The 20,945-nt window shown below is 41.9% G+C and overlaps 1 protein-coding gene across 2 annotated transcripts in view; it reads left to right on the top strand.

The window, feature by feature from the left end:
• The first annotated feature begins 200 nt into the window (after positions 1-200).
• ADAMTSL1 (ADAMTS like 1) overlaps positions 201-20,945 on the top strand; it is a 206,780-nt gene continuing 186,035 nt past the window's right edge. For both annotated transcript variants that reach the window (XM_033003851.2, XM_033003852.2), the window contains exon 1: positions 201-539. In XM_033003851.2, the coding sequence (XP_032859742.1) occupies positions 459-539 (81 nt within the window). In that variant the 5' untranslated portion in view covers positions 201-458. The remainder of the gene's footprint in view (positions 540-20,945) is intronic.

Consider the following 20,945-nt stretch of genomic DNA (forward strand, 5'->3'; position numbering starts at 1 on the left):
GTCTGGAACAATGGACGCTCAGGAGGAGAGCTACTGACCTAGCAATAAGCGTGAACAGCTCATGGCAAGTGGTGGAGCAGGGCTCCTGGAGGACGGCTAGCCAAAGACAGAGCACTCCCTTCAGCTGTGCCATCCTGCCTCTCTCCTCCTCCTTCTCCTCTCTCCCTTTTTTCTTCCCCTCTGTCTTTCACTGTTACACGTTCCCTAGACCACTTGGCTTTGTTGTGCTGCCTGTCTGACTAGGAGGAGGGGGATTGGCGGCTTGCCGGCTCCGGGAGCGCTTCCCCGCCGCTCACCCCAACCCACCCACCCGCGCCTGGGTCAGGAAGTGTGAGCAGGGCTGATGGAGGCGGAGAGGTAGGGCGGAAGGTTCATACCAGCGCTGGGTGTGACAGCGGGCAGCGGAGGGCTTCGCAGCTTGCGGGGTGTCCAGCCCCGGTTCTGGCACGGACCCCAGCATGGAGGGCTGCCGCTGGACGGCCGCGGGCGCCCAGCTGCTGGCTTCCCTCCTCCTAGCGAATGCCGTTTCTTCCCTGCAAGTACGTATCTCTTGTGTCTGTCTGGTGTGTATGTGTGCGGGTGGGGATGGTTTTAGCCTTTAGGATCGCAGTTACGGAGAAGAGATCGTTCTGAACAGATCATGTAAATCTCACCTTCTCTGAAGTGTTGCAGACTTGGAGCCTTGATGTGGGTTTCTGCTTGTAGAACCAAGAAGTTAATGTTGGCATCACTTTTATAACCTTGGAGAGCAATGACCTGTGGATAGTGATTTAACTGCTTGGGATTTAGAGAATAGCTGTTTCTTCCCTCTTTAAATCAAACTGTATTACACTGTAATGTTCCTGGAATATTCTTCCTTCCTAATAAAGAAGAAAATAAAAAACATTTTTCAGTTGTGCACATGCAGTGAAACCAGATACATACAGCATGTACTGAACTTTTTCCTGCAGCCAGCTTAAATGAGTTCTCATTACTGCTGTAACTCATTACAGAGACAAGATTATACCAACTTTTGGAAGATATGTTATGTGATATCTGGTATGCTTCAGGGCTGTAAAGCTGATAGTTACTCTATGATTTTCTTGCATAATTCCCCTGGTTATCTTGATAGGATGCTCTACACCTGAGCTCTATAGATCTGCTGTTTGACTGAGGTTAAATGTTCCATTTTGACTCATACTTAATTTTATAAGTATGAGCTGTATATTTGCTATCAGAAAATCTGCAGTAAGAATATGAATATGCACACAATTTTGATAGCATAGTCATCTTGGCATACATATATGTTGTCTTTTTCTGAAGATTTGACTGAATGTAGTCACTCAAATAGCAAAGAATCATAAATAAATATATGAACTTCATGGCAGCTTGCATCATCTCATTTATCTGTATAAAAGAATCTATGGTAATCATTGTAAACTAATCTTAATACATTTTTTAGTAGCCACATGGGGACCTAAACAGTGGGATAACCCTATTCAAAATGCTTATTAAAAATTATGGTATTATTTTTTAAAAAAACTTTTTGTGTATTGAATCAATAAATACTAATTAATCACTAGAAATAAGAATGCTGTCTGGAATGATCTAAAAGCCTTACTGTGTTTAAAGGTTTATTTTCTATTTAAAATACTGAATTCACACTAAACAGCCTAAAGTCAGCACAGATTCTCTTTCATTTATGAAAATTAAAAGTTTATAACCCGATGACTGTAATATACTATAAGCCAATCCTGCAGTACTAATTTAGTGAAGATCAACAGGAGATATGACTCAACAGGACTGTGTAAGGACTCTAGGATCTAGCCCCATGTTAAGCTCATACTCATAACATTTGTATTTCACTCTGCTGCTTGTGAATTAAGTTCTTAGTCCCTAATTCATGAAAATAAATAGTGCATTCTGCTGCCAACTATTATGCATTATATTCCATACTATACTAGTTTGTATTTGTATGACTTACCCTGCCTCAAGAGTTTTCCCCCTCACCTCCCACCAATTTCTTTGTGCCTTAAGAATAGTGATGTGAAGCAAGCTTAACTTTCTTTTTTTGAATCAGGCCATTCTTTTGCTCCTTCCATACTCAGGAAAATCTCTCACTTGCTTTCAGCAGGAGATTAGGTAAACATGCAAGAATTTGATTTATAACTTGGATAGAGATTGAGATAAATTGTAGGATACCTTGGTGTAGGTGCTACTACTGTTAGTTTATTGCAGCAGGAGTTCACACAGGGTGTGGTAGAAAGCTTGTGGATGTTTTTGAGAAAAAGAAAGAGACATTAGATCAGGACTGTGACCTGGCTGTTAGCCTCATAGGTATTATCCTTTAGTCAAGTAGGTGGAATGAGTTTGAAAACTATGACAATCAGCATTTGGATTTATGTGTTTCACTTTGTATCTCTCTAAAACCCTGCTCATATTGAGCAACCGGAGCAGCCTCTAGTCATGTAGCACTCTAGTAACTTCAGCAGAAGCTCACAGTTGTAAACACTAAGGCTAGGTAACAAATACTTACGGGATTACTCTTACAATAATTTATCACGTTCCCATATTTTCAGTAAGACACTGTACAGCAGAGTAGCATCCAAAGTCTTCGTTCGGCATCCTTGCCTCAGTGAGGAGGTTGCATAGCCCAGACATAAGCACAGCCCACGCACATGTGATGCTGAGAGGATGGACAAGCCCTGGGGCAGTATCAGCAATAACATCTCTTGTTCCTGTGTTAACCAGAAGATACAGTCTGTCCCAGGGCAGACCGTCTGCAGTGGTGTAGTAGTGACTGCAGCTCCATCAGGCTTCTTAACCTTCTTCAGAAGAAACTGTATTCATTTGCAGTTGAGTGGTGCTTCAGGAAGGTCTGTGGGGGTCAGTAGTTTATTTGCTAACTGTCCTAAAATTTGCTTCTTACTCAGACATCCAGTTTCCTTGGCATAAATGGGAGTTAGGTACTTCCATAGATACTTTTGAGAATCTGAGCCATAACACTAGACACCTGTCTTGAAAAAGTAGTATCAGACTGAAAGTAACTTGAAAAGACAGTTTCTCTCTTTCCAGACTAAGAGCAAGTATTTGGAGAATTTTACTCATTGCTCTGTGAACTTTTTCATGCTAAGGAAGTATTAGCACGCCACTTTCAAGAGCAACAAAAGAAAGCAAGCATTCTGTTCTGAAGATTTCCCTTTGTATTGGTTTAAAAATAAAAGCCTAACACAAGCAAATCAAAGTTGCCTAACTCAAAGGAAATGTGGCCAAAACCATAACCAGCCATGTGTTCATCCAAACTTGAAGTCAAATCACTTCATGTCAGAAGGGCATTTAATCATATTTGCATTTGTTGTTTGGATCTTTTCAGCAGCTCTTTTTAGCTCTCTTTGTTGCTGTCCTGGTACTTACAGAAGTAACACTAGGAATTGGAATAAAGTACATGTGTTTTTTTGCAGGATTTCTTTCTTTTGCTGTGCTAATTTGTACATGGAAAATAGTCAAATACAATAGTCCATTCCTTCCAGGCTCTTTGGCATTATATTCCCTTATTATCTAACTGGGTCTGTCTTGGATGACCACAAGCACAATTAGCCCATGGAATGAATATAATGTTTCTTGTTTACATCTGAATGTACAAAGCTTGACAGTTTTTCCCTTCATGTATAGATAGGTCTAGCTACTGTTATATGTCTGCCATTCTGTTTCTACATTTGTAGTTGTGTAGAGAGTGATTTTTCCTGTACAGGCTCCAAAGTGTGCATGTATATTTTCATGCATGTCGTGTGTGCACAAACTGGCATTTGATCACATCAGTTGCGTAAATATTGCTGGAATACAGAGCTCAGCTATACAAATCTAAGGTTTATCCATGTGAAGGACTGCAACATTTCTCACAATTTGTGGTTTGTGGCCAGTGCTGCTGTACTCTGAATGTCTCATGTCTATAAAACAAAACATTTTGGTTTGTGACAGTCTAGATGCTACTAAGTACATGTACTCATCACTTTCTTCCTACACTACTCTAGAATTCTGTGTTTGGACTAATTTTATTGACTTCTTCCCCCATATTTTTTTTTGAAGTGTATCACTTATTTACTCTTTTTCTACCAAGTGCAAAAACTTGCATGATCTGAACTAAGGTTGTGTAATGGAATTTTTTTCTCTTGGACTTTAGTGAATGGGAGACAGTACTTAACATAGGCTGTTGAGCTTTTGGTCTGCTTCACCAGTGTCAGTACAGTTAAACACGTTTTGTTCTAATTACTTTTGCTAGATTCATAGATCTGGCAAAGAATAATAAGTGAAACTATGGAATTCAACACTGTGGACAGTCTGAAGATTGGAATATGGTCACCTGTAGTCATGGATCTATCATGTCTGGACAAACTCATATGCCCAGAAGATTCATGAGTTGTTGTAAAGCCCGAGTCCACATGCCCAGACAAATAATTTTTTAGGAAAGGACTATCAGTCTCTGGATCAGTGAATTTTCATGGAAGCAAACAAAAACTGAATCCTCTATAAATGTATTGGTAACCATCCAAATATAACCTCATGGTTTCCGTTACAGTGTTGTCTTGTCAAATATACAGACAGCACTGTTGTTTCTATTGCTTTTTGTAGCTATTTTCTTAAGCTTGTAAGAAAAGTCAGAGATATATGGGCAACAAATACATGGAAAAAGAAATGGGAAATTTGAGTCTGTTGCTGCAGAGGCGTATGTTCTCTGATATGAGAAGGGAAAGCAGAATAATAAGATCATCCTTACAGAAACAATCATTGTCCTGGGTTGAGTGAGTGGTGGAGTTTTTTGGTGGCAGGGGAGGGGGCTATCGGGGCGGCCCCCTGTGAGAAGCTTCTCGAAGCTCCCCCAGCTCCATGTCAGCTCCACTTCTGTTTGGGAAATTGAGCCAATCAGCTGCGCCTCTGCGATAACGTATTTAAGAAGGGACGTGGTGACAGGCAGTGGGACTTGTGAGGAGGAGTTGCTGCAGCTGCATGAACACCAAGGTCAGTGAAGGAACGGAGGAAGAAAGGAGGGGGGAGGTGTGCCAGAGCAGAGACCCCCCTGTATCCTGTGGTGAGACGGCAGGGTGGCCCCCCCCTGCCACCCATGAAGATCTGCGGTAGAGCAGACATTGATTTACAGCCTGTTGTTCCTGCTCGGCTGATCAAGGTTCTGTGCCCAAAGAAGGCCGGGGTCTCATGGGAAAAGGTAGCCCCGCTGCTGTAATTCAGTGCTGGGAGGATTGCAGCATGCGGGGGAGTCCCACGCCGGAGCAGCTCGGGAAGGGCTGCAGCCGTGGGAGAGAATCCAGTCGGAGGAAGTTAGTGACCCATGACGGAGCAGTGTGGGGAACGCTGCGGCCCATGGGAGGAATTCAAGTCAGAGAAAGTTTGTGGAGGACTGTCTCCTGTGAGAGGGGGATCACAATGGATCAGGGGGTAACAAGTTTTGGACACTCCCCTCACCAAAGATGAAGGAAGTGGCAGCACTGACTGCACCCCCCATTCCCTGCCCCTGCGCCACTGGGGGAGGAGGTAGAGATATCGGGAGCAGAGCTGAGCCCGGGAAGAAGGGAGGGGTGGGGGGAAGGTGTTCTCAAGATGTGGCAATGCTTCTCACTGTCTTACTCTGTTATGTGTTGTTAGTGTCTGTAAAAAATGTATGTTCTTTTTTTCTTCCCCTAACGAGTCTGCCTTTTGCTCGTGATCATAAAAGGGGGATTTTCCCCCATCCCAGTCCTATCTTGAACCCCAAGGCTGGCTCTCTGTCCCTTCTCATTGCCGGAGGGGAAGGGAGAGAGAGGTGCTGCATTGTGGTTGGCTGTCAATCAGGCCTAAACCACGACAATCATAAAGCTGAAGGTAGTGAAAAAACAGTGAAAACACATCAACCACCGGGTGCTATGGTATCAGAATGGAGAGCTGGAAAAAGAGAAAGAAATTACTCATTCTAGCCCAAGCCAAGGACACTTATGAAAGAAGTCTTCTCATCTGGTGGACAGCAACTAATCAAAAGCTGGCATGAAACACTGAATTCCACCAGAATATCATGCTCCAGTATTATTTCTTCCTTACTGATGTGCAGAAATGGCTAACTTTAGCTTTTGGAATCTCCATCTTTTTGTATCAGCCTATGGACAGTAGGCTTGTCTTAACAGATGGCTGACCAGCTTTGGGTATTCAGTCTCGTAACATCCCTTAGCCCTTAAATGTATGTTCAGGCAAAATGGAGGAAGTAAGCAAGAGATACATATTTCATAGAGTGATGGAAAATCTTCTCTAGGTCCTTAACCCTGTGTAGTGTTGAATACAGACAATAATAGTCAATGCTTAGTGCAATCTGATCGTTTAGATGTCCTTCTATCTCAGGGAATGTAAAACATTTCATCACAGGTCTGAGGTGTGCTATCAGGCATGCTAAGACTCACTGTACATGTTCAAACCTGTTTTTTTAATCAGCCAAGATTTTTCCTTACGCAAAAGGGACAAAGAGAGAGGGTTGTCTATTGGAGATTATAGATACTAGAAAGATTTAAAGGTTGGTATCATCGTTTTAAAGATGCCATTATCAAAGGTTTTGTTTATCACTCAAGATAATTGTACGCAGCATCTTATCTGTCTCTGTTGAAAGCTCTCCCACAATAGGATAGAGTCATCAGCTGTTAAAGATTTTGCCCTTTTTTTAGAAGTGGAAAATACCATTCTCAGAATACTAACTCTTAATACAAACATAATGGTTAATAAGCAAGAGTATTAGCAATAGTATTAGCTTGAGAGCAACCTTCTCATCTATTTAAATCGATTTCCCTCTGTTATCTGAAATAGACGTACGCTGAATCCCACCTGCTTGAACTTTGTACTAAAGTATTTTTATTTAATTGTTTTTATTTTGAGCTTTTACATGTGGTATTTAGATGTCATGCACAGGAGCAATTAAAATACATTCAAAAAGCATTGGTCATAAATATCTTGTTGTGAAATTTCTGAGTGGGGAATTTATCTTATTTTCGATAGAACACCTTTGCTGGGTGTTGTGGGTTTGTTATGGCCTCAATCTGAGTAGGCCAGGACCTTCTCTCTACTTCATTGGTAATGAGATGTTACCTTATCAGAGTTCACTAACTCCAGGCACATTTCCAGTTTTTTTTTTTTTTCCCTCCCTTTGAGAACCCTCATAAGAATTTCATTTTCCATAGGAGCTTTTTTCTTTTGCTTTTTGATTTTTCTTGCCAGAATCCAACTTTTCCAAATTTCTTATAAAAGTTCCTAAAGTTGTGGTGAAATTGGAAGGCAATATAGACAGGTGACTGGGGAGGGAAGGCAGTGTGTGTACTTGTCAGATGTTATCTGCATCCAAGGCAAGCATATGTAGAAATCTTAATAGTTTTCCCACCTGCAAATTATTTGGATGCTGCTTATAGGAGTAGACATTTTTCTAGTTGTCTAGAGAAATGAATGATATATTCACTGATTCTACAGTACATTAATTTTTGCACTGTTTCCATATTTGCCTCCACTGCCTGTATGGAATTTAGTAGAGTACTATGGGATAAAGCCTTGGAGGGAAGAGGGGCCCAAGAAAGCTGGTTAATATTGAAGGATCATCTCCTCCAGCTCAGGAGTGATGCATCCCAACAAAGAGAAAGTCAGGCAAAAACGCCAGAAAGCTTGCCTGTATGAGTAAGATGACCCTGGACAAGCTCAAGCACGGAAAGGAAGACTACATAGGGTGAAAGCAAGGACAGATAGCCTGGGAGGGATACAGAGAAACTGTCCAGGCAGCCAGGGATCAGGTTAGGAAGGCCAAAGCACTGGCAGAATTAAATCTGGACAGGGACATCAAGGGCAACAAAAAAAAGCTCTTACAGGTATGTCGGTGATAAAAGGAAGACTAGGGAAAATGTGGGCCCTCTCTGGAAGGAAACAGGAGACCTGGTCACCCACGACACGGACAAGGCTGAGGTACTCAATGACTTCCTTGCCTCATTTTTCACCGGCAAGTGCTCCAGCCACACCACCCAAGATGCAGAAGGCAAAGGCAGGGACTGGGAGAATGAAGAACCACCCACTGTAGGAGATCAGGTTTGGGACAATCTAAGGAACCTAAAGGTGCAAAAGTCCATGGGATGTGATGAGATGTACCCATGGGTCCTGAGGGAACTGGCAGATGAAGAGGCTAAGTCACTATCCACCATATTTGAGAAGTTGTGGAAGTCCAGTGAAGTTCCTGCTGGAAAAGGGGAAACAGCCTCCATTTTTAAAAAGGGCAAAAAGGAAGACCTGGCCTGTCAGTATCACCTATGTGCCCCACATGATCATGGAGCAGATCCTCCTGGAAACTATGCTGGGACACATGGAAAATAAGGAGCTGATTGGTGACAGCCAACATGGCTTGACTAAGGTCAACTTGCACCTGACAAATTTGGTGGCCTTTTACAACAGTGTTTCCGCATTGGTGGATAAGGGAAGAGCAACTGATGTAATCTACCTGGATATGTGCAAAGTATTTTAAAAAGTTCTGCATAATATCCTTGTCTCTAAATTGGAGAGATGTGGATTTGATGGATGGACCATTCAGTGGATAAGGAATTGGCTGGATGGTCACACTCAAAGAGCTGCAGTCAATGGCTTGATGTCCAATTGGAGAGCAGTGACAAGCGGCATTCCTCAGGGATCAGTCCTGGGACCAGTGCTGTTTAATATCTTTGTTGGCAACATGGACAGTGGAATTGAGTACACCCTCAGCAAGTTTGCCGACTAACACCAATCTGTGTGGTGTGATCAATATGCTGTAGTGAAGGGATGCCATCCAGAGGGACCTTGACAGGCTTGAGAGGTGGCCCCTGTGACACTCATGAAGTTCAACAAGACCAAGGGCAAGGTCCTTCACACAGGTTGGGGCAATCCCAAGCACAAACACAGGCTGGGTGAAGAATGGATTGAAAGCAGCCCTGTGGAAAAGGACTTGAGAGTGTTTGTTGACAAGAAGCCCAACATGACCTGGCAATGTGCGCTTGCAGCCCAGAAAGCCAACCATATCTTGGACTGCATCAAGAGAAGTGTGACCAGCAGGTCAAGGGAGGTGATTCTCCCTCTCTACTCCACTCTCGTGAGACCCCACCTGGAGTACTTCATTCAGCTCTGGGGCACCCAGCATAAGAAGGACATAGACCTGTTTGAGTGAGTCCAGAGGAGGGCCATGAAGATGACTGGGGACCTGGAGCACCTCTCCTATGAAGACAGGCTGAGCGTTGTGGTTGTTCAGCCTGGAGAAGAGAAGGCTCCAGGGAGACGTTATAGTGACTTTCCAGTACCTAAAAGAGGCCTACAAGAAAGCTGGAGAGGGACTTTTTGCAAGGACATGTAGTGACAGGACATGGGGTAATGGCTTTAAACTGAAAGAGAGTAGATTTGGATTCGATGTAAGGAAGAAGTTCTTTACTGTGAGGGTGGTGAAGCACTGGAGCAGGTTGCCCAGAGAAGCTGCAGCTGCCCCCTCCCTGGGAGTGTCCAAGGCCAGGTTGGACGGGGCTTTGAGCAACCGGATCTAGTGCAAGGTGTCCCTGCCCATGGCAGGGAGTTGGAACTAGATGATCTTTAAGGTCCCTTCCAACACAAACCATTCTATGCTTCTGTGATTCTGTGATGATTTCTTCCATCGCTTCAACCTTTTAGAGATTTCCTTGGGATTTCTGCCTTTCAGGAATTTATAGAGCAGGTTCAGCAGAGAGGGTGTCAGGGCAGAGGGAAGGGGGTGTGTGATAATGTAAGATATCCTGAAATAAATTCCAGGAGTGCTCAAGAAATGAGACAGGAAATTATATGCAACTTATAATAAATTCAAACTGTCCCATAAAATAAATATAACGCATTTTGTTTCCATATGAGTGTACTGCAAGGGTGTCGAATTTCCCCTTCTAGCTTTGTTGGATATAATCTCAGTCCCTGTTTGAAGTTTGCTAGTGTATTGTTCAGATCCTGTGCTATATCATCAGACCCAGAAATTAAAGGGAATAAAGGAAGCAATAAGGTCTCCTACCATTCTGATGCTGGCATCAGATTGGTGGATTATTTATTTATTTACTTACTTACTGGCTTATTTAAATCTCCATATTTCTTTCAGCCTGGACTGTTAAAAGCATCTGTTGTTGAGGGCAAATACAACTGTCTTTAACAAGCCCAGGGCTGTCTTTTTTTTTTTTTTTTTTTTTTTTTTCATTTTGGTGTGTGGATGGATTATGATTGTAAATGTGTTTTAGATATGACATTTTCATAGTTCCTGTGACTTATAAAAAAGAGAGTGGGGGATTTTCAAGTTTCTGTGGTAAGGCCAATATGTTGCTTAAAGGTCTATCCAGGGCCATGTTTTAAAGATAAGAGATATGAATTAGCTAAAGGGGAGAGGGAAGTAATTCAATAGAAATCTCTGAAACTGAAAACTTCATGTGTCACAGCTTGAATTGTAAGACTCTGCTTTGCTAATCCAAACTTTAGCAGTTTTGTCATTCTCTGATGGGCTCAGCCCCTGATGAGCACTGGGGCAAGTGGGAGTGCGTTATCACATCTTACCAGAGTTGAAGACTGACACAGAGAGGAATGCATACTGTGCAGCATACTGGCCCCAAAGTGTGGATGTGTCTTTTATTTGATGAGTGTAATGGAAACATAATATTTTCATCACATGATATTAGAGGGAAGCATAAGAGTAGCTGGAGTTTATGTCCTGGCAGTGATGAGGTCCTTCCATCTTTGTAATTCAATGTAAAACTCTGACAAAAAATACCTGGTGCTCCTAGAAAACTCTTCCATCTTGGTACTGCAAACTCTGAACAGCTGAGTGTATTTTCCTTTAAAGAAACATATTCATTAATTTGAGATCAATTACATGGTTATTAAGGGGGGGGGGAATAAATATGTTAGATAAACTCTGAGGTCTACGGTTAATTCCTAAGAGTCCCATGAACATTTTTTTTCCCGTCTTCCTTTTATTTTTTGCTATGACATGGGATTTTAAGCTGTCTCCATGACTTCTTTCTTTATTTCTCCCTCTTCTCTTCCTCTACCCTCTCCCTCCTTCCCTCCTTCTCTCCCTCCCTCCCTTCCTCCCTTTTTCTCTTCCTCTCTTCCCCTCTTTCTCTTTCTTTCCTCCTTATTTTTTTATATAAATATTTCCCTTTCAGTTTTCCTGCCTCCACTGAGGCTTAGTGTTTCAACCCTTTATATGGCCTCTTGTTGTTAAAATAAACACATACGCAAGTCCATGAGGTAACTGAGTGAGATGGAAGACCATCAGAAGCATAAGAGGCTTCATTTATTTTGAATAAACCTCATAATTGTGGATGTTTATCTGAAATTACTCAAGTCTTTGGAGAGCTCTCCTCCCTTCTCTGAAATGCCTCCTGAGCAAAGAGTGCCATCTTCCTGTTGTGACCTATGGCACCTTGTCTTAATGCTCTGACCTGCTCTAGAGGAGGCAGAGCCATCCGAGGGCTGACAAGCCTATTAAAATGTGTGCTGATGTGACAAGGTTGTCTAGCTCAGACTTTCAGAACCAGAGTTTCTAAATCCAGTCCACATGGGGTTCAGTGCCTAAAAGAGGAGTCACTGTTCACTGTAGGATGTTGTGACCCATACAGAGAATTAAGCTGGGTGGGTAGCTGAAGCTTAAGATCAGTTTACAAAACCAAGGGAAAATGGCTAATATACACTTCTTCAGTGTATTACTCTGCCTCTTGGAGGGAGACAGTAGTTCACCTATCTGTGGAGCTGAGAGTGTCAGCCCTATGTTGGCTATTTGTCTTGAAGCTGATAAACAGCCCAGTCAGCACACAGCTTTCACTTTTCACCACTTAGAAAGCACCTGGCATGCAATAGGCCTTGTCACAGATAACAATTTTAGTTTTCACTCTTTTCCTTTCTGTGCACCTCTGAGGGCTCTTTCACTGCCTGCAGTTTTTTCTACGTGGTAGGCAAACCTGAAGTCCTCAAGTGCAAGATGCACTTTTGAATCCATGCTGTTGGGTGGATTCCGAATTCTGGAAAGTGATTTCACCCATCCTGCATCTGACCCAGTCCTAGCCTTGAAAACCCTTCTGAGTCAATTAGGCAACAAGTCTGAGGCTGAGCCAGCTTGGACCTGCTCCGTATTGGATCACCCATGCCTGGTGTTTACACCAGCACAGCAGGATTTAAATACAACAGGGTGTTGTAACTTGGGTCTGTGAGAGCAAGAAAGCAAGGTCTTGTATTCACACTGCTCCCCTGGTATGTATTTTCATGTGGGAAAGTGGAGTGAGAGATAGGACTGATCTGAGTTTTATAAGGCACAGTTATAAAATGTTAGAAGGACCACAGTGTGCAGCGTGTTGAAATGATATGGTGTCAGCTCCATCCTCTGCCAGCAACACTCCACTCCCAGCTGTCTGCTGCCCTTCTAGGAGAATAAATGATCTCATGTTTGGCACATTTCTCCTGGGATACAACTTCCAGTCCAGGTTTTGGAATGGCTACTTAGCTCCTAAAGTCCGGAGATGGCTGTTTATCATTTCTTCCCTGTTTTGTTGCAGACAAAGCTGCATAGTCCTTATTATAATTTTTAAGAGACTGCATATATACAGCTATATGACTTGCTTCAGGGCAGGAACAATCCCATGGGACTATGGGGACAGCACTGACAATGTTTTTGTCCTTCAGAGAGCACTTGATATGTGAAGTTAATGACTGTCAGAAGGTGCAAATGTGTATGACATGGAGACTACAGACATTCTGTTTTCAGGATGATAGAGTTCAGTGTGACACTTTGTCCTTATTACTTGTGCAATAACCATATCAGGTAGGAAGGGAGGAGAGGTTATTTCCCCCTCGATGAACCTTTGCTTTCCTGTGCAAAACGAAAAGATGCCATAATTTCCCTTTTTCTGTTCCCTTAGTAATGAGCCTGCCTTGCATGACTGTGTTGCTAAGAGTAAAATAAGACAAGAAGGACCGCAGCACTGAGAAGGACTAACACAGCAATTTTTTACTTATGCACTTGGGAACTGAGCTATCTGTATATCAGGTGTCTTCCTTCAGGGTAAAGAAAAATTGTCCACTTATTGCTCTTCCCCTTGTCTGTGTTCACAGGAGCAGAATAAGCATTGAAAAACTGCAGAAGAATCTCAGTGAAATTTCGTCTTCTCTCCTCATCAGGGTGTCTTTCCGTTTCTTCTAAATGATGGATGATTTTGATCCTGAAGAAAGAATAATATAGAAACTACCCAGAAGGGATTTAGACTTTTTTGTTTATTCCTTTTAAAAGGCTGAAATGAAAAAATAAATCCTGGCCTGTTTGTCTTTATTAGTAAAGTCTGAGCATAATGTAATTATCCAAAGTACAGTATATACCCTCACACATGTGCACTCCTGTGCCAGTATCTTCCTTGGGGCATGGAGTCACTCAGATCAAGGGTTTCCTGTGCCAGGGGTTTTCCTTGGGAGATACTGTCTTGATCCCCTCACAGGCCTTTGGCCTGGTCTTGCAAGTGCAAAGGAGGCAAAAATTCCCCAGATAATTTCCAAGACTGTGGAAGCCTGGGGCAAGTGGGCTTGTACTGTTCAGCTCACAGTCCCACACCCAGTAGGAGGGAGCTGCTGTCCTCCAGGGAGGAGGGGAGCCAGTGTACAAGGTATAGGCACTTCCACCTCAAGATATCTGATGCTCATTGCAGCTACTTTTCTTTTCAGGTTGTTTGCCAGAGAAAACAGTGTTTTAGAAGTAGTCTGAACAGTTATGTAGGCATCCTCTTGATTTGGCCATATGGAACAGCATGCAACCAATCATGAGAGCAATTGTGCTATGGTCACTCAGCATCTTGGGTGCAGTAAACAGCTCTGGCAGCTTGGGCACAAGCTGGTAAGAATGCCTGGTAGACAGGTTTTTCTGGCTTGTGTGGTCCTTCTGGAAGATGGCTGGGTGACAGGTCTGGTATCTGAAGTTCTCTCTTCATGTTTCCATGGGGTACAGTCAGGATAATGGGAAGACAAGCTATCTAATACACCAGCTAAGCAGTGTTCATCCATCCTTGGGAAGAACAAATAGGTTGGTGTTCATTCCCATTAAGTCCTTGGATATATTGCTAAGGCTAGCATGGAACCCTCTGCAGATACCTGCTTGGAGCTGGAGGACAGCTATTGCCATGAAGAATCCTAGTGCTTTCAGGGAATTACACTCCTCACAACGATGAGGCTAACTTTAATAAGCTCCTTCTTCAATGTGGTACAGTTATTCTGGAAGAGGGGATGTACTTTTGTTATGCAGTCCTGTTTAAAATGATGTGCGACTCTTTGCCTAGATACATTAAACATAGGTTTTGTGCATTGCAAATTGGATGTGTCAGAATATTTTACTTACAATGTTTCCAAGATAATAGCTCTGAAGAGTTTCAACAGCTAGTCAGGAATATCTTGAATATTAACATTTTGTTTGACAGTAATTACCAACATTAATTCAGCTGGCTGTGATTTTGTTCTGCCTTGCCTTCCTTCAAAAGCCAGAGATTTACAAGCCGGTTCCCATCTGAGCTGTAGTGCATCTGTTACCTTGGATGGAATGCAACCAAGATACACAACATTGTGCAAATTAAAACTTATAAACCATATGTGTAACTGGTTGAAATTTTGAAATAGGTATTTCTTAAAAAGAGACAAGGTCACTGGCCTTGTATGCCGATGTTAAACACTGAGATAAGTGCTGAGTGCAGTTTCTTCCTGATTCATTACAGACAGCATTTCAGTACTGTGTGAAATATATATTTGTCCTCAGTGACAAAATAACATCAGAGGATGATCAAGGATTACTCAAAGAGGGAGAATGTATGGCTTGGCAATAATTCATATAGGGATGCACTTGGATATATCTGAACAGGGAGGGAAGAAGGACCATATAATAGGGAAAAATACTGGTTTTCTATCCCAAATATAATTTTCACAGTAGCAATAGACAAGTTTAGGCAATGGCCTCAGAGGAGCTTTGCATATTGTCACTGACAGTTCATCATACTCCTAAACAGTGGGGATATGATAAGAACCAGATGATTTAAATTTCTTAACCAAACCCAGTGGTGCATATCATCTGTGAAATAACTGGCTTAGAGACTGTATCAGTGCCTTAGTCCAACAAGAGGTTAGCTGCATTTTTCACTATCTATATTGCTGTTTAATTCAGGGAACACACTGGGTCCTTGAAAAATGTGAATTTAGCAGCACTTTACTGAATGAGGAGGAGGACAATATGATCTGCATTTATATGCACTATTTTCTGTGTGACACTGAGAAATAGTTGGATTCTGTAGGGATAGCACCATTCCAAACAAAAATTTAAAACCAACTCCGATACACAACTAAGATTTATTTTCTTAATGCTGAACTCCTTTTATAGGTCTCAGGGTATGAACAGAGTTCTTGTTACTTTTCATGTGTCTCTGTCTGTGCACCCCCACACATGTACACACATGCTTTTATAAGAAACATGGTTCTCTCATGTTGCAGCTCCTTGATGGACAGGCAGCTGTTGTGATTTAAGAATGTGTGACACTTGTTATTTTTTTTACATACTATTCCAGATAGTTTAAATGATTTCTGTGTACTGTGTGTTAGTGGAGAGATTAGGAGAGACCTGTTACTGACCTCATAGTCTGAATATAACATGAATGCCTGACAACTCTTTAAGAAATTCAGAAATTATTGTTAAACGCTGAAGCTGGATGCCTGGCTCTTTTAGTCTTACTTGATTATGTCAGATTTTTTTTTGTTTATATTATAAAAAGTCCTTTGTTCAGCTCATAGTTTAAAGCCTTTTTTTTTTTCTTTTGTAAGCATCTTCACCTGAGTGTCCTAGCCACTAAGAGTGATTTCATTTTGTATATGTGATCCTTCTTGCTTTCTTGTCCAAAAGCACAAGGCATTCCTTCTCTTTCTCATTAGAGAACTCTTTGGGAGTCCTTGCACCCATTTTCTCCAGAGCTCTACACTGGGTGATAGCTGAAGGAACACCATCACTTTGAGTGTGTATTAGGGTAATGAGGAATAAAGAAGGAGCTGATTTTGTTTAGTGCTAGCAGACTTACTTGTTTTATGTAGGTCATTAATAAGCAAATTGCTTGCAGGTGACATTTCTGCCATTGATGTTGTAGATGTCAGGACATCATGAGTTTTGTGTGGAAGAAATAGTAGGTGTTTGTCGTGGTTTGAGCTCACAGGGCAACCGAGCACCACACAGCCAATCACTACCCCCTTACCCCCAGTGCTGAGAAGGGGGAAATAAGCCAGGCCTTGGGATTCAAGATAGGACCATGAGGGGCAAACCACCCATTATGGTCACGGGCAAAAGGCGGAATCATTGGGGGAAGGAAAAATGAACATAGATTTAATACAGGCACTAACAACAACAACAGTTAGCAGAGTAGGAGAGTGAGAAGCATTACCACATTTTGAGAACATCTTCCCCCCACCCCTCCCTCCTTCCCAGCCTCAGCTCTGCTCCTGATATCTCTACCTCCTCCCCCAGCGGTGCAGGGGCATGGAATGGGGGGTTCATTCAGTGCTGCCACTTCTTCCATCTTTGGTGGGGGAAGGAACATCTGGATCTCCTTCCCCCTGCTCTAGCGTGGTCCCTCTCTCACAGGAGACAGTTCTCCACAAACTTTTCTCTGACTTGAATCCCTCCCACAGGCCGCAGCGTTTCCCTCGCTGCTCCAGTATGGGACACCAACTTTCTCCAACTGGAGTCCCTCCCGCGGGCTGTAGCCCTTTGTGAGCTGCTCCGGCATGGGACACTGCCACATGCTGCAATCCTGCCAGCGCCTAACTACAACAGTGGAGGCTACTTCTTCCCACAAGGTCCCAGACTCTTTTGAGTGCAGTCACCTTAGCTGGGTATGCAAAGCCCCTCACAGGCCATAAATCAGTGTCTGCTCCACCATAGACCTTCACGTGTGGCAGGGCAGGGCTGCCCTGCTCTCTCACCACAGAATACAGGGGGGTCTCTGCTCTGGCACACCTCCCCCCCTCATTTCTTCCTCCATTCCTCCACTGACCTTGGTGTTCACACAGTTGCCGAAACTCCTCCTCACCAGTCTGATTCCTCCTCACCAGGTCCCTTCTTAAATATATTATTACAGAGACACAACTGATTGGCTCAGTTTTTGGTGCAGAGGTGGGGCCAACTTGGAACCAGGGGAGCTTCAAGAAGCTTCTAACAGGGGGCCATGACTGTAGCCCCCTTCCCCTGCTACCAAATAAAAACCCCACCACTCACTCAAATCCAGGACAGTGTTTCCTGACAAGCTCTGGCTGAGATCCACCTAGAATGGGCAGAAGGCAAAAGGAAGCTCTTCTGATACCAGTAGCAGGGTAAAACCAGTCTTGATGACTGACTGCATTTTATTCTGTTGGCATACACTGGCATTTCGAGAAGCACCAACCTGGGGTACTTCTGGCAGAGATAACTTAAAGGAAGTACTAAGTGGTGGCAGCTTTACTCCTTGCAGCTTTACAGGCATATACCCTCCCTCTGCTTTTTTGCTTTTTTTTTTTTTTTTTTTTTTTTTTTTTTCTGTTTATGGCAGGAAATTTAGATCTTTTAAGTAGTACTGTAGAACTTGCTTTGCAGAATACTGAAATGTTCTTGACTGTTATCAGGAGTATCTTAATGTAATTTCTTTAGTTCACTTTGTTGAAAGTGGGTAGAAACTGTTCGTAGAAATTTGTAGAAATCAGTGTTACAAGCTACTTTTGAAAAATCTGTGCTAAACAGTGAATTCTTAGCTAGTAATGGTATGTGTCCTTTGAAGCTGCAATAGACCTGCAGTAGACAATCTTCAGATTTAAAATGGCTTTCCAGACATTGCTAGAATTTCAAGCTCAATCTTAACTGTGTAGTTCACAGGCGGGAAAACCACTCTGCTTTCTATAACATTAAACATGGATGAAGTTGAAATGAATTATGTTTATTCCACTTGTTAAATGAAAACTTGGAGCATGTTCCAGCTTGAAATCACATGCTTTCTGGGAATATATAGGTCTTATAATAAATCTTGGAATGCAAATAAATGCACATGGCTCTCCTCTGGGTTGGAGTACAATTTATTTCAGAAAAATTTGGACCCTTAGAATGTCTAGCTGTGCTGATGCTTATAGTTTGTGATGAGGTAAGAGTACTTGATTCATGTGACTTTACCTTGCAACCCTTTTTAATTATGTCCTTGGGCTTTAAACTAGTGGTGAATGATCAGGACAAGTACCTATTTTCAGCGTGAAGATATTTGTTTCCTTGTAAACTAGAAGCATAGACACACATTTTCTTTTAGCAGACTAAAAGTACAATTACATATTTTCATTTTATAAAAAATACTTCAGAAAGCAGTCAGCTAAAGCAACCTCAGTAAATTGGTGTGTCGCTTCTCTTATCTCGAGTGTAAAAGTTAATGAGATTGTATCTTGAGGATGGATCACATCTGGCTGTAGTCAGAATTTGATCACTTATGTTACTTTAATTTTTACACTTACCCTTGCAATTATTCTTTTGAAATTAAATCCTTTTTGCATTTTAATAAAGGAAAGATAAGAGAGACTGAGAGTGTCAAGTAATTGTTATACACAGGAAAATGCAGTATCATCTCTCACAGACTAAATTAATTTACCCTTTTTTTTCCCATCCGTGAATCAAAAAAAATTTACATCATACTAAATGTTACAGTAACAAAAAACTAATTCAATTACCTGTCTAAACTATGTTCCAAAAGCTGTTCTGCAGAAGGAAGTGCTACATGTGTTTAAAATGTTATTACAAACTGTGCACTCTGAAACAAAATTAAAAATGGAGGTTGGCCACACCATAGAATAATAATTTTATTTGGCATAGCTGTCAACCTCCACTTGGCAAAAGTGCTAAGATAGGACAATAGGATCAGACTGGAGTTGCTTTAGCAGAGCTTTTTGAAGAAATCTTGCCTTCTGCCTGTTTGGTTTAGATTCCTTCTAATTCACAAGATTTATTTGATTAATTAAAAAGAAAAAAATCTTTACAAATCATGCTGAATCCCCTTTTCAGCCTATATTTTGATGTTCTGCTCCTGAATGACTTTAATTTGATGGAGTTTACATTTGACCTCAGCATGCTTTGGACCAGGTCCTAAAGGCCACTCAAAAGGGCTGGCCTTCTTTGTGTCAGAAGGCCAGATAGTCTCAGCCCTATTTAATTGGAATTTGTATATATGCCTTTTAAAATACTCTGGTTTTAAAAAAGGAGCACTCATGCCCTTGAAGGCTCCATGAGCAGCAGCATGAGGAACGCAGCAGATGACCATTGTGAAATGCTGGGGAGCTGTGGCTGGGGGGACAGTCTGGTGTGTTGCTGTGTGCTGGTCCTGCACCTGACCCTTGCCACTCACTGAGCTCTCCCTTTCAGAAGAAATAACCATATTTGGTGTGTTTGCAGAGAGGAAAATCCTTTCTTTTGTAGCACATTCTGCCCAAACAGACTGACTCATTCTTCAGGATCAGGTTTGGACTGTACCTTCATAAAAGCAATAATGGGAAGAGAGGGAAAGAAGAGAAAATGGCTGGAAAGGTGTCCTGAAAATCTTAATTTTTTCCCTTTAAACAATAACTCCATAGGACTTTGCCAATTTGACATACAGTCTGGGCTCACTTCAGCAGGTTTAACAAGCTCAACCTTCATTTGGTTACCACTAATTTATTGTGCTAATGTATCTCAGAGTAGTATCAGGCTTTTGGAAGGAATATAATAATACAATTACTCTGTCAAGCTGAGTAAGCTAAGTACTGATCCATGAGCTAATGACCTGCTTCAGGGCAGGAAGAATCCCATGGGACCACGGGAACAGCATTGGCAATGTCTTAATCTTTCAGATGCATGGAGCTAATGAGTGGCAGAGGGTGCAAATGTGTACAACACTGAGATTATGGGTTTTCTCTTTTCAGGAGAACAGAGTTCAGTGTGAGATTTTGACCTTATTACTAAGCTGAGTATAGAGACGACTAATAAAAGTAGTGGGTTTTCACTTCAGCTAGTCTTACACTTGCCTGTTTATTCAGTATTGTAGATGACACTAGTGAGTGAACTGCAATCTCCTTGCAGAATTTTATAGGACTAAATGGTTTCCATATTGGAAAATTCATTATTAATGGTTAACATATATAATACATTCCAGGTTCCTTAAAGTATATTGACTAGTTAACCTCTTACCTTGATAAATCCCAGTTAGAACACATTTTATATCCTAATGGGCTAGACTTAGTTCTTTGCTCTATAGACACAGACTTTTCAGTTTAGGATCTTGGTTATGTGTGACAAATTCAGTATCTCCCTTAAACAGATGTATTTTGAAACAGTTCACAGCCCTAAACTATTACCAAAATATTTTTTTTTAGCCCGTGAATAACAATATTTAAGATTGGTATATTTCACCAGGTTTCAGATTTCATGAGAAAACTTTTACACAGCTTCACTGAAGAAAAAATTATTTCAGTGTTGACCTTATCTCTGTGTCTCAAATAATCTCTCAGTGCTGAAAGCTAAAGTTGATTCCTCTACAATGGGCCAGCAATGATGCTTGCTGATGTTTCTCTGTTGAGGGGCACCATCACAGCCTCCCTCATCTAGTTGTCTAGCCTTCTCATTTATTCCAAATACAGTTAGAAATGTTATTCACCAGGTGTTGAGCCACAGTGCAAGCCAAGCTTTTAAGGAGAACACTGCCTGGTCTCCACCAGACATGGGCATTTTCCATGTACCTTTGCACGCTTCTATAGGCTGTTCAGTTTCTTCCAGAAAAACACCATTGTCCATGAGGGACAATATCTATCAAAATAATTAAATCATTTTTGTCCCAACAGATCTGTTTCAGAGGTGCATTTTCATGAATGAAAATGAAATGCTGGATACATGCATGACT

This window comes from Tyto alba, unplaced genomic scaffold, assembly GCF_018691265.1.
Source record: "Tyto alba isolate M040663 unplaced genomic scaffold, T.alba_DEE_v4.0 Super-Scaffold_42, whole genome shotgun sequence".
Classification (NCBI taxonomy): Eukaryota; Metazoa; Chordata; class Aves; order Strigiformes; family Tytonidae; genus Tyto; species Tyto alba.